Source organism: Typopeltis vanoorti, chromosome 23 (genome assembly GCF_054136105.1).
Source record: "Typopeltis vanoorti isolate ZY-2024b chromosome 23, IOZ_Tvanoo_1.0, whole genome shotgun sequence".
NCBI classification, from domain to species: domain Eukaryota; kingdom Metazoa; phylum Arthropoda; class Arachnida; order Uropygi; family Thelyphonidae; genus Typopeltis; species Typopeltis vanoorti.
In genome coordinates, this window is record NC_143571.1 from 40,713,386 (window position 1) to 40,728,758 (window position 15,373).

The 15,373-nt window shown below is 36.4% G+C and overlaps 1 protein-coding gene across 2 annotated transcripts in view; it reads right to left on the reverse strand.

Moving 5' to 3' along the window:
- LOC150093795 (uncharacterized) overlaps nt 1-15,373 on the reverse strand; it is a 311,113-nt gene that overhangs the window by 81,534 nt on the left and 214,206 nt on the right. For both annotated transcript variants that reach the window (XM_090412760.1, XM_090412758.1), the window contains exon 9: nt 1,195-1,321. In XM_090412760.1, the coding sequence (XP_090268886.1) occupies nt 1,195-1,321 (127 nt within the window). The remainder of the gene's footprint in view (nt 1-1,194; nt 1,322-15,373) is intronic.

Sequence of the window (15,373 nt, forward strand, 5' to 3'; positions counted from 1 at the left end):
CTTTCTTTAATGACTGTCAGAGCATAACATTTAGGTTAATATTTCGCAGTATCTCAGTCTTCAGTACCATCAATTTTATTGACACCTCTTTAATTCTTCTACAAGCTTCACTTCTTTTCCATTTATACTTCTTATGTTTATGGTGCCTATCACTTCTTTTCCATTTATACTTGCTATATCCCAAATTGCCAGTCCATTCTTGTTCAGTTGATATTCCACTAGTGTTTTTATCAACCTCACACGAGGTCTCGAAACCTATAACGTGACAGTACCACGAGTAATCATATGGTATGTTTCTTGAAGAGCAGATGATTGTATTTGTTGGGAAAAAACAGCATGAGGAAGACTTTCAAAAAGACAGAGGTATTATGGAATGAGGGAAGAGCATCAGAAGTAGGTTTGGTGAGCTCTGAGCTTAACCATATACAGATGCTCACTAACAGCTGCTCATGGTCATACACAATTAGAGGAAAGTGGAGGAATGGGAATGGCAATACCCATAGAAAAGACAACTAGAAACACAACATCTATGGGCAGATGACTGGCAAAGACAGTAAGGGGAGGGGGGATCACCTGTTAAGTGAGCATCTTTCTTCTGAATATAGTCAAGCATTCTGAGAAATTTCTGGCACAAGCCCAAATGTGAGAACAATATTTTAAGGTTGGAGGGGATTAGAGATTTATAAAGTATTAGTTGAGCAAAAGAGAAGCACTGTTCCAAAACTGTTTCCTGTAGCCTCTTTAAAAAATCGTTTTTTAAGGAGGTTACAGGATTATTTTTTTCTTTTAGGAGGTCCATGAGGCCATTATATATATGGACATATAACATGTGTCCACAATAGGCAGGATCTTTCTTCTAAGAATGATCCTGCCTATGTGGACAAAACATAAGACAAGATTATGTTTTGGTAGCATCAAAATTCACTAAATTGTTTTCATCCCACTTTAGAATGGTAAAAGAATTTGTGTTTAAGGAATTTGCTATAGAAGATATTTAAGATTGAGTCACCTGAACAAGTGCTGCCTTTGGTGAACAGTGCCTGAGCTCTGCAACTCCCCACCCAATATCTAGTTATCTACACTCTCTCTCAGTTACTGAACTATTTCCTTAGAGAGCAGACTGAATGACTGATTCCTATACATTGTATAGGAATCAGTCATTATGATTTAAGCATTAAGTGAATTTTAACTTACCAGTGTCTCCTTTGTCCACCACGTTATACACTTCTTCATTCTTTCCACAAAAACATACATGCAATATTGCTCGGCACAGATCACTGACATGAACTGTATTCATCTTCAAGTTTTTTGTCCAGAGAAGCTATTTCACAAAATAAACCAATTCAATAAGAATTCCATTGATGCAAAAATATGAGTAATAAAATACTATAAAGAAACTGATGTCACATGATAACTAGGATCATTTCTAGCATGATTTTACTTTCAAAATTGAAGATTTGCTGAAAATCATTATGCAAGAGAATGAAGTCTATTGGTGAACTGTTTGTGTTACTTATTTAAGATCTGCCATCGGCAACCCTCAAATTAGATTTTTAATACTTTTATAACTGAAATGCAATAAGAATAAATTAGAACCACTGAGAATCACTACATGGACGGGATAATGGCATTGGAGCATCGCTGGAATAAATATATTAATCTTAAGGGAGATTATTGTTGAAAAATAAAAATAATTTTGAAATTATTAATTTGATTTTTCATTGTTAGGCCAAGAACTTTTCAGAACACCCTGTATGTTGAGCATTTCCTGACCCTTAAGACACTTACTTCAAGGGTGAAATGATCAAGTAATAGTTTTCCTGGATGTCTATTTCCATTCTCTTGCTAAAAATAACTTTCTTGAGATATTTAATTTAAAATCCATTTCAAGCGCAGGCCATCATATACAAACTCCTTTTGTCTATAAAATTTACTCCACGTGTCTACAAACTGCAAATGCTATACATTATGCCTCCTACTCAAATACCATTGACCTATTTGCAGTCATGGTTTTTCTTTTTAGTTCTTTCCTGTCAGTCTGTCGTAAGTTTCACTGCCTTTATTTTAATGTATTTAAGCTTAAGTGTCAAAGCTTATGCTGATGTTGAATAGAAAACAGTATGGTGAAATAATTAAATACAAGTTTACAGTAAACCTATCCACACAAATTAGGTATATTCACAAACTTTTCCTCTTTCCCACACACACAATAGGGTATCATGAAAACTCTTGTTAACAGAGCCACCAACCACTGCTCTGTCCAGGCTTCCCTTAGCTAAACCCATCTTTATTTGTTCACCTTATCTGATGGCTACAATTCTAGAAAATAATAAATAAATAAAACAAAAATAACAAAATTGCTACAAAATTTTGTGCTCCTCTCAACATACAGATTACAGAAACGCTATTACAATTCCTTATATCCCCTGATCTCTGCACTCTTTTTCAAACTGCATATTGAAGATGGCTGTCTCTATCCATTCTTCCAAAGATCACCTCTCTTCCCTCTTAGTTCATTGTGTATACAAGGTCCTTGTTCTTGTAAATTGTCACGTTATGTACAAACTCTTCAACATCCATCCTGAAGAACATAATATTTGTTGCCACAATTATGATCAGTCAGATCTAACTGACTATGCCTTGGTGGAAACCCTGCTCAGAATCAAATGGGTGGGATGTGGGGATTACTATGCTTCACCTTAGCAAATGAAAAAAAAAAACATTTTTTAGAATCATCAGTAGATTTTAAAAGACCAACCAAATAGCAATGAATATTATTGTGTGGAACCTCTCAAGATTTAGGAAACTTGGAAGTGTTAACTTTCTGCCTATCAGTTAACTTTCTCCCCCCCCCCCCTAAAGACCGGAATATAATTTCCGGTCTTTAATACCTCTTGACTTAATTTTGGTGTAGTTTATGGAACCCTGTTACAATTCTTATATTGTATTCTAAATGATGTCTCTGTGAGATTCCAAATATTTAAACCCATATTTATTATTTAATTCTCATTGTTCTGTTTTCATGCCATTAAAATCTTTTTTACTTTTTTTAAATCCTTTTCATGGTCTACCTTTAGAATCATCAGATCTGCAAAATACTCCTCTACAGCTGAAATCACCTCTTGATTCAAAGAAAAATGCTGACCAGTGAGGAAGAGTTTTAGTTTTCGGAAGAAACAGAAAGTCAGAGGGAGCCAAATCTGGGGAATAGGGTGGATGTTCCAACAATTCATAGTGAAGATCCCTTAATTTTCCCATTGCCAAAACACCTTTGTGGGCAGGTGCATTGTCCTGATGGGATGATTTTTTTCTTCTGCAAACCGAGTCTTTTCTCATGAATTTTTCCGTCTAGTCGGCGTAAAAGATCGGAATAACTGCATGATATTCAATTTTATCCATTTCAAGGTATACAGACAACACTTTTGCTTCAGACAGCTGTATAAAACAAACTACTTGATAGAATGACTTGCAATTTCACATGGATGCTTATGACAGATGTACCAACTTAGGAAAAAAAAATCTTGTCCACAGTGTTGTCATCTATGGTCGAGACCAAGAACTTTTCAGACCACCCTCATACTAGAAATATGTTATCCAGTATTTAACCGCAAAGATATCGAATAGAAACTATGTTTTATTTTGACCAATTTCATGTTGTTTCCTGATGAAGTGAAAAAGCATTTCACAAAACTAGTTGAAATAAAGAAACCAGTCTATTTGGCATTTTTGTTTGTGTCAATATTAGATAACATATTTCTAGAATGTCCTATCTCCACAGAAGCTTAAATGATGAAATGCTCAATATAGTTTCTCAGAACTTAAATCTCAATGGAGTAGTTGAGTCGTGAGAAACTATACTGACCATTTTTTAATCCTAAAAAAACAACTGAAAAAAAACTTCCAACATCTTTCTCTAATCCAGAGTAATTTAATAATAAGGTGGTGACACTTTTTGGCAAATGACATATGGAAATATGAGTTGTGCATTGCTTCAAACTTGGTATCACCTCTTGGTCTAGCTCTCACTGAAGAGACCTCAATAAAGGTCGAAACCGGTCTAGGTAGTGACCCTTCCCATAATGCATAGCATTATACATGTCTGCAAGGAGATGTGCTTTGCATTATGGGATACTAAGGAAAGTGATGAGAACTTATTTTTGCCATGAGTTGCCCCAGTCCTGAAGATACTTCAGGAGCAAACTTTGTTTGCTTACACTTGGATAAAGGATTAAACTAAATATATAATTTATAGTCTAACCAAGTGGGGGAAAAACTTCCAATATGGAGAAAAGTTTCTATAATACTATTTGCAGTCTATCTTGAGGTTTGGGATGTCTGCGCACTACATGGCTTGTCAAATGAGTGGGATGAATGGAGTGTACTAGTATCAGCAAAGCTGTGAATAAGATTAATGGAGACTGAGAGTAGGTCATTTATGCATAAGAGCCTCAGTAGCTCATTTGGTATAGCTGAACCCTTTGGTCAGAAAAACCTGGGTTCGATTCCTGTCTATGGCATGAAAAAGCTTTATATGGTCTCTTTTGACTAAAGGTGAGTTAGTCGGTCTCATATGGAGGTAGAGGGTTCCCCCCCCCCAGAAACTTTTTTGTCCCTCAGAACAGGGAAACCAGCCCCATGACACACACACACACGGATTTACAGTCATAAGATTACCTTGATGGACCTGAGTTTCATTCAGGATATCTCCATGAGTGCAGGTCACAAAGATGCCTCAAATGATCTCTTCCATGTTATACCCATAGATTTCACTTATGGATCTTCCCATCTTGTAGGTGGTCTTCCTGGTTTTCTCTTTATTCTTGGTTGTCAAATGAGTATTCTGTATGTCCACCTGTTATCCCTGAGTCTGGGTATGTGGCATGCCCATCTCATCTTGCTTTCATACACTGCAGTTAAATCTTTTAAGCCTGATCTTTCTCTCTTAGCTCGGCATTTCTAACATGTTCGATTTTACTGATGTTACAAATCCTACATTCTATTGCATGCTGAGTTATCCTGAGAGTCTCTTCTTGTTATGTTCCATGTTTCTAATCTGTATGCGAGTGATGAAAGAATGTCACTTAAATAGTTTTGGCTTTGCAGAGATGTCAAGATTTGAATCAGTAAGCATCTTTTAGTCTGTTGAATGACAGCTATGCAGCTTTCTTTTTACTAGTTCAGATAAAATGTTATTCATTTTTATTGTATGTCCTAAATAACTGTAAGCCAACTTGTTCTACAGGGATGTTAGTAATACAAAGGTGACTGTCACTTGTGTCGATGTTTTTAATCCATTTTTTTTTTTCTAGATTCATTTCTAAGCCTATCTCATTGCCGTTTGTGTATATTTTTTCACCCATTTCTTCTAGATCTTCTGGTTTTGAGATCATCAGCAAATATAAGGATTTGTAGTTTTTCCTTATTCCTCTGTTTAGGTCTATATTTTTCAGAATATATTCTACGTCCTCGTAAATAGATTTGTAGAGATCACATTGCCCTGGCAGAGCCCTCTCTTTACATTTATAGGTTGACCAAATAGTTATTTGTGTAGCCTGTTTTTGTTAATTTCTTTTATCATGTGGATGTTAGTAGGATCCACATTTATTTCCAGTAAGGACTGATGACTGTATTGTGTTCAATAGTATCAAATGCTTTTTTGTAAATCAATAAAGAGGAAACAGAGGGTTTCGGTCTTCTCTGCATTTTACTGTTAATTGCAAAATGACCCAGATATGATCTACTGTGGAGAAGCCTCTTCCAAATCCTGCCTGCTCTCCACTGCAGTTGTCTTGAAGAGTGCTTTGGATTCTGTTCATTATTACTCTTTTCATGATTTTATAGTGAGAGAGTAGCTACACAGACTGGACAATAATTTATGTTTTCCTTGTTCCCTTTTTTTTTTAAAATAGAATTTCTATTTCTATTTTTGAGGTCTTCCATTCCACTGGAATCTTTCCTTCTTTGAAGTACCACATGAATCTGAAAGCCAAGGCTTTGAGAATATAATTGATCCACTTTGTCAGATATCTCTGGCCTTAGCATGATCAAGTCCTGAGGAATAGAACATGCCCTTTCTTAAGGGCATGTTCTATTTCTTCTGGAAGTAGATCTGGTATATTGCTTGGTTTTGGAATGATAGGTTCTGAGACTTGGCACTTAGTTGCATAAATGTCATTATAGAAATTCTGCAGAATTTCTTCTATCTTTTTTTTCCCCTCTGTTAGTATGTTTTTCTCCATTTTGGTCCTGTAGAAGAGATGGAATTGACTGTTTAAAATTTAAGTCTTTCTCTATTTTTTTCAGGCTGGTTTTTGACTGCACTGCTTCTCTTAGTTTTTGTATCGTGAAAGCTTCATAGTCTTCTGGAATTCTTTTCCTTCAGATTTATTCTCAGTAGATCTATGATTTGAGGTGAGAGTTTTCTTTTGTTTCACAGGAATTTGACTTTTTCTTGCACTTGTTGAATTTATTAATAAATTCAGTAGTCGTAATTTATGTAGCAGTTCTTAATAGTCCATTCAGTCTCGTCTACGTACTTCCTGAACTTGTGGTAGTCTATTTGTTTGGATGGGCTTTTGGTTTGATGTTGTCCTGATATGTTGTTCTTTTTTGTGGTATATTCTTATAATGGATCTGAGGAATCTGTGGTCAGGGTATGTTGAAATATGTTTCACCTTTTGTATCAGTCTTTTACAGTCTATTAAAATGTAGTCAATTCAATTTTTTATGTCTCCATTCAGTGATTGTCAAGTCCATCTTCTTCCTGGGTGTTTGTTGGAAAACATGTTCATGATAAAGAGTTGTTCAGCTGCAGCAAATTCAGCTAATCTCTCTCTCTCTCCCAGGCCATTTGGACCCATAGACTTTTTTTTGTTTTGTTTTCTGCGTTCTGTTTTGGCATTAAAGTCTCCACTAATGAAAGTGCATGTTGACTTGCAATTTAATACCTGTTCAAGATTCATGTAAAGATTTTCTATTTCTTGATTATCAGCTATGGATGTTGGAACATAGGATATTAATTTTGTTATATTGTTCTCTATTCCAATTAACACACCTATTCTTTCAGATAAGTTACAAAAAAGGATCAACTTGGTGAGCTTAGGTTTAACAATAAAGCCCACTCTGCCTTGTTTGCCATTGCTTGAAGATGCTCCAAGGAGTATTTGTGAGCCATTGCACCATCTTGCTGTCAGTTCTTTTAATCTTTTTGTTTCATTTGCTAGTAGGATATCTAAGTTAATATTGGTTCCTTCTTTGATTAATAAATCTATTCTGTAGTCTCTTGCCAAAGTTAAAGTATTGAGGATACCAATTGCCATTTTCAAAGATCTAATAGGCAGTGTCTGCCTTCATTTGCAAGATTCCAAGCACCCTGGCCTCGTTCAATGCCTTACTGCCACTGTAGAAAGGGGAGTGTGGGCTGTACAGGACTCAGGGCCATTTCTGTTGTTACAGTAGTGGCATCTTTGCTGTAGTCGGATATACACCTCTCCTGATTAGGGTTCTGAAGTGTTCACCAGAACTCTGTTAATGGTGTTGGGCCAGGTCTGATAATGGTTAGGATTCCCAACACCCCATGGTGCACCATGGGAAGGTAGAGTTGACTTTGAATCCCAGTCATAAGCTTTATATACTAAATCCCTCATTAAGAGGGTTCATCCCCCCCCCCCCCCAAAAAAAGAGGAATTCCATATGAATAAATAAATAAATGTATAAGAGAAAGAGGTCTTTACCAAGCCTGAGGGCACTCCAGCAGGTTGCAATACTCAAAAAGAGGTTACCAACCATAACATGCAGTGACCCACCAGAAAGTTGGCTGCCCATGATCGTAAACCAGATGGCAATTTACTGAGCATGCCACAATGCCAGATGTGATCAAAAGATCTGAAAATGTCAAGAACAGTACGTTTCTCCAAAGCTTTTCATGGCACATGTACAGTGGCAGGCAATGTACAAGAGGTCAATTGTGTCAGCTTAACTGGCAGAATTCATACTGATGGCTGCTCATTAAGTGGTAGGTCTCTACATAAAGGAGAAGTTGACTGTTGATGACTCATTTATTTTGAGAGGACTGAGGTATGCTGATTGGTCAGTAGTTTGATAGACTTATCTTCCTTTTTTTGGAAAATGCTATATATATGCTTGCTTCTACACACTGAGATAAGTATATGGCAATTTAGTATATAGAAAATTACAATGTTGGGGCAAAATGTTTGAGTATATTTGAAGAGATATCAGGCTGAGAATTTTTAGTATCATATATGCTATATGAAGGCCAACTTTTTTTTATTTATTTTTTTAAAAATTTTTATCCCCTATAGTTCTCATTTCAGTTCCAGTATATAAACCTTATGCTATGAGATGAAGCATAATCAAGCGTGAATCAAAACAAAGTTCTGATTACATATTATGTATAGACATGTGCATGCACTCACAAATCACAGTTAATAGAGAAATAAAAAGGGGAGAATATAAGATAAGAAAATAATTTCAGGTGAACAAACAATCAATCTGTAAAAGCATCTTGAAATTAGCAGCCTTGGTAAATAAGACAGAAACAGGTGTCTGATGTCAGGAACGAAACCGAGGAAGACCAAGGTCTAAGTGGATTGATACAGTCAGAAGTACTTTAGAACAAAATGCTAAATACAACGATATTGGAATAATGACAAGTAACAGACTAATTTGGAGAAAAATTAGTTGACAGAGATTAACAATGTAAATTTAAATCATGTAGTGCTGTTATAGTAGCCTGAACATTCCTTGAGGATACATATCAGGAAATTGATGGCAAATAAGACTAATGCACAGTCAGTTGCAGAAATTAGTCATTTGAACTAGCATCATTTTCTGCAGTTAGCTCATGTACAATATAAGAAAAACATTTGCCTGCTGAATTCCTAAAATATTTACTGGACCTTCCATTCTAAAATTGTGATTTCCCCCCATGTGATTATGAGATTATAGGCTATTTCCCTACTGAAACCGAGAAAGTAAAAACTATGTAATGTCAGGAAACATACTGAACCAAAGAAAATTATTTAAAACCAAGTAAAATTAAGTATAGTTTCTGGGAAATAATAAAAATTATAATAAATTAATTATAAGATCGTTTTAGCACTCGCTCCAAACACTAGGCTATGTCATGGGCTCATGTCATACCTTTAACGAATGTATAACCTTCACAAAAGTAAACTACCAAAAAACCATCCTCACATACACCATGCAAAAAACGCACATAACATTCCTCAAGCACTGCCTACTCACAGCATCACGCCAAACTTTGTTACAGTATGTGGTAACCACTCCATTCCCGGGGAACAAAAAAATTTGCAATCGAGCTTCACGAGCACTCATCAAGCAGGTCATACATGACAGATTCAGAAAGAAAAATCAAGCTTATTTTTACATCCACAATACAAAACGTAGACTGAAAACCTTGATGTCCCCTAAAGAATGGGCAATTTTTTCTGAAAGCACCCAAACACACATCAACGACTACGCGCTGTTAACTGAAGCTCGACACACAAAAAAATGGTATGCCTTAACAGGCACAAAATACGTTACACATACTGTGCCCAATCTTGCCGACACCTCCGCCTCACGACCCACACTTGACAACTCCATCAAAAATCTGTCACACCACATCTTCACACCCGATGAGATCATCATCCTAAACAAAGGTCTTAACTTCGCGATATCCCCTAAATTCGTACCGAAAAAAGACATCATCATCGAAATCCAAGCGAAACTTGAAAATGACCCAAACAGAGAGACAATATTCCAAAAAATAAACAACATTATAAATAGCAAAATAATAGTAAAACCCAACATCACTCCCAACTTACAAAGTGCCCTTTTATCTTTAAAAAAGAACCCTGATATCATCATCACAAAAGCTGACAAAGGAGACATCATTGTCATCATAAATAAAACTGATTACCACAACAAAATAATGGCCGTCTTAAACGACCAACACACCTACCAAATAATCTACAATGATCCTACCCCTGACCTCATAAAACAGATAAACAGCACCTTAAAAAGTCAAAACAAAATAGATAAAACCACAATGAGACACACAACCCCCGCACTACATGCGCCCCCCTGTATGTTCGGGAACATCAAAACCCACAAAGATGGTTATCCGATATGACCCATAGTCTCCTACAAAAACACCACCACCACCACAGCTCCTTTATCAAAATTTGTTGCCAAACTCATCAAACCACTACTAACAATGTCTATCTGTATGATCAAAAATACAGATGACCTATTCTGGAAATTAAGCAACACTACTCCATCCCAGGATGACATCCTCTCCTCACTAGATGCAACTTCATTATACACCAACGTGGATGTTGCCAAAACTTTAGACATCATATACACACTACTCTCTGAGGACCACACCCTACACACATGCACAAAATTAACACCATATGACATCATTAGTTTAATTAAACTCACAATATCCGCCAACTTCTTTAAATTCAACAACTCCTTTTATGTTCAAATTTTCGGTCTCCCAATGGGCCAAAACATCAGTGGACAACTAGCGGAATTATTCCTGGCACACATTGAATCACTTCTACTCCCCCCAGGCATCACTTTCTATGGCAGATACGTAGACGATATTCTATGCATTGGCAAACCCTCACACATCTCCGCCTTACAAACATCCCTCAACGATTTTAGCAACACACTACAATTCACCATGGAAACAGAACAAATCCATCAATTTCTTAAATCTTATATTAATCGGAAGCCATAACAGAATAGCCACGAAGATATTCCACAAACCCACACATGTCGGAAACTACCTCCATTTCAATTCATACCACCCATATTCTGTTAAAAAATCAGTCATCCTATCACAATTTATCAATGCATACAAATTCTCAACCAACAGCAATTTTCTTAACACAGAGCTCAAGTATTTAACACAGGTTTTCAAAAATCGCAACTACCCCACATCTAATAAATTACGTGAACCGTATGGCAAAATCCTGTCTTAACAATAATATAACAAAAGCAGACTTCCCGACACGTATGGTCATCAAATTGCCATACATCCAAAACACATACAAGGCTTACAAATACATTTTCAAAAACACGGACTATAAGCTAGTATTCACCACAAACCAAAAATTAGCAACTCTCCTGAAACCTACTAAATCTCTCACTCACAAAGAAATATTCAAACACCACAACGTAGTCTACAAATTTCCTTGTCAAAAAGACTGATGTCACCTACACGGGCTCTACAATTAGGTCATTATGGACTAGACTACAAGAGCACTTCAGGGATTGCAATATTCCCATTCCAGAATATCTGAACACAAAAAAACATCGCAACATCAAAAAGAAAAACAAAACACAGAATACAGGGAAGACAGAAATTGCAGCTCACACCCTTGAACTAAAACACATCCCCCAAATTGACAAAGCCATAATCATTGACAAACAAGAAAACAAAACAATGCTTAGAATATCCGAAACTATTGCCATAAAATGCGATGGAAATTCTATCAACGTCCACCGCCCCTACCTAATTTCCGAATGTTGGACGTTCCAAAACTTACAAATTAAGCCACGCCTCCGGCCATTTAGCGACAACAAATGCCCAAATTTGGCAGATGCAACTTGCAGCTTTGACATAGCCCTAATGTCATTCCCACAAAGTTCCGACGATGACCGAAACGGTCCACACTCCGTAAACCCTTGCCCCAGTTTCCACATAAGAATACCCTTCCCCAAAACAAAATTTTATATATATATATATTATTAATAGTAACCCAGGTTTCCAAACTTATTTCCCCATGTCTCAAGCACATCCCCATGTTCTCCCCCCCCCCCCGTTTACATACAACCTTTCAGCAAGAGCTTGGATTTAGAAGGCATCTTTAAACCGAAAATAAGGTATGTACAAAATTTTTCCACATTTTTTATTCTGCCATAATTGCCTTCTATACTCGCCCGTAATGCCCTAAAATATATATATACCCCTTTTTGAGTTATGTTAGCCAATGTATTAAATATAAGGGACACTCCTAAACAAAAACAGGCTAAAATAGCCGTTAATTATATTCCAAGTAAAATTGTTAACAGACTACGATTGTTATTTACAAAAAAATCATCTTTTTAGCATCAACCTACCAGATCTGAGTAACAGTTTCAGACACCAAATTAACTGTGTGAAAAGAATGGTTACTCTTATCTGGCTTGTCAGCTATGTCTGTTAATTATGCACACTCATAGACCAGTTTGTCTGCAGCATAAAAACCTCAGCTTCAAAGAGCAACGTTTCTGGCCAGAATTTAACCAAGGGTTTCCAACTCAAGGGCAGCCTTTTGGTCAGTGGAGACTAGACTGGATACATACACTATCTACCAATAATTGTCGGGACACTTGAGCAATTTATAATTGATACCAGCAGGCAAACCTTAATATCAGGTATGTCCAACTTTGTCTTTGATCACCTCCTGCACCCTTTGAGGGAGGCTTCACACCAATGTGCAGCAGACAGGTGGAATTCGTCTCCATTCCTCCATCAAAGCAGCACTGAATTCAGTAACAGATCGAGGACGTGCTGATCTGGATCTCAATTGCCACTCCAATTTGTCCCACAGGTGTTCGATGGGGTTGAGGGCAGGACTGTGTGCAGTTGTTTAACACCCATCGCTTCATACCATTCTATAATAACTCCAGCTTTGTGGCATGGGATGTTGTCTTGATAGTAACATGGGTCAGTTCCATAAAAACTCCAGTGTAGGCAGAACCTGATTATCCAGAATATCAAGGTACTGGGCTGCCTTCATGGAACCATGGATAATGACCAGTGGTACCACTCCAAACTAGCTGAAAGTACCTCACACCATCACTCCTCCATAACCAAACTTTACCGTGGATACAACAGACTGTGGTAACAAGCATTCAGGCTGCTATCAGACTTGGAAACAGGTGAACCTTGATTAATCGCTCCAGAGTACTGTTTTCCACTGGTCAAATGTCCAGTTAACATGCTCTTTGCACCATGCCAGATGAACTGCCTTGTCTTCTGCTGCTCTTCAGTGGGAACCAGTAAATGGAGCTCTTTTCGTACAGTATTAGTACTCATCAAGGTGTTACTGTTTCTCTGGAACTCATTACGGATGGTCTGTTCTGATTGTAGCTGGTTTTTGCATGCCATCCATTTTAACACCCTCCTGTCCCTGTCAGTCATTTTCAGGGGCCACCCTGGGTGTTTTTCTGCACTAGTGATACCTCTATTTGTTGATCACATCGCCAACTGTTGATTTTGGATGCTCCAGTTGAGCAGCAATGGCACATATGGACATGCCACCAATGTGACAGCCCATGATGATCCCCTCCCCCTCTGGAAGTTACTGAATTCACACCGTATTGTCATATCTGTATTCAAATGCTACAATGCAATACTGCTTCCTAGTATTGCATTGCCTAGTATTGTATAAAATAGAAACCTGCACGCAGGTTTCTATTTTATTAAACCTGGAATGTTCCATAACTTCAAATAACAGGGGTGCCCAGACAATTATTGATAAATAGTGTACTAACTAGCCTGATGTACACTATCTACCAATAATCTATCTTCATATCTTGGTACCAAATGAAGAACTTCTTTTGGTTGAACTTTGTTTTTCATATCACTGATATGAAAATTGGCAATATTAAACTCAGCTCCTTCATATAAATAACTGGGTATTATTGTAATCAACACATAAAAGTATAAAAATAAGCAACTTATGATCTAGTAGTTTCAACAGGAATATCATATTACTAGTTATTCAAAAAAGTAGTTTATAAACTGGTGTATACAGAGAACTCACATTCAAATAGATATACAGTACAAGACTCTATATCTTTATATAAAATTTGTATTGATACTATTCGAGTCACTTAAATCTACATATCATGGTTGCTTGTAAGTCTGTCTAAAAACTGTACAGTTGTTGGACAGGCTTATATTATAAGACTGAATATGCTACAAAGGTACAGTAGACAGAATACACAGGTTTAGTTTACACTACTTAATGGCATTGTAGAAAAATATGCCAAACATAATAAAGTAATGTGTCAATTTTATTGACCCACAGAAAGAATTTGATTCTATTTGGCATGATGCCCTTTGGAAAATTCTGCAACGTTACAGAATAGACAACAAAACAATATGACTCACTGAATCCCTGTACACATCATCTGAAATGATGGTTGAAATCAAGGGGAATTATAGCATTCCCTTTCCAATGGGGTGTGGAATGAGAAGGGATGTAAGTGATAACCAATGTTATTTAACTGCATCCTTGAATATGTAATTCAAGTAATATGTGATCACCAATGTTATTTAACTGCTTCCTTGAATATGTTGTAAACGAAGACTTGGAGAACTGTGATATTAGAATGACGGTAGGAGGAAGAAGAATAAACCATCTAAAGTTTGCTGTGATATTGATCTTCCAGTGAAAAACAAATCAGATCTTCAGGAAATCACCACAAAATTAGCTTATACTCTTAGCTTCCAATTACCAACAGATTATGCCTTATTGACAAACTAGTTATTCAGTACTTCTATATCGAGATGGAACTTGGACCATCATAAAAGATGAAAAGAAGTTGTTACCATTTAAGGTGCTGTAGACTCTTAAAGATGCCTTACACTGATCACATCACAAATTTCTAAGTGAATCAGTTCTTTTTGCCGGTCCAAGAGATGAAACTAAGATTCAAAACAAACAACTTATGTGAATTGATCATATTAGAAGATCAAATGGTCTAGCAATGCAAGTTAGACTAATTTCAGGAAACTGAAAGAGAGGCAGACCTACAATAAACTGGATAGACAATATAAAAAGTTAGATCAGTGCTTTACTTACAGAGCGAAAGTGAAGTGTCAATCAAGGACTGAGTATAAGATTTCTGTAAGGGACATTTCTTAATATCATGGTCCTTTGTACATTATGATGAATAAATGGCATATAGCAGGGGTGTTCACCCCATCGATCGCTTGTGTATTCCTCCTTACTTAGAAATTTAATTAAAACTGAAAACATAATATTTTATTTATCATTATTTTGTATTATTTTTAATTCACTTTAAGTGTATTGCTATTGTTTATTTATTTTTCGTTAAATTGTCAAATCAGTAATTTTCTTATAAGTCCAGATAAATGAATTAACTTGGAACAGTGGAAGTCAAACAGTGAGCCGAGTGAATACGATTATAAGCAAAGTGTAAAAACTCGATTGTAATTTAAATATTAAATATTCCAAAGCACATTACATCGATTTTTTACTTAAGTCCCATGTGAATATTGTAAAAAAATAAACTTTGTTTGTCTCGATGTAGTTTCTATCAG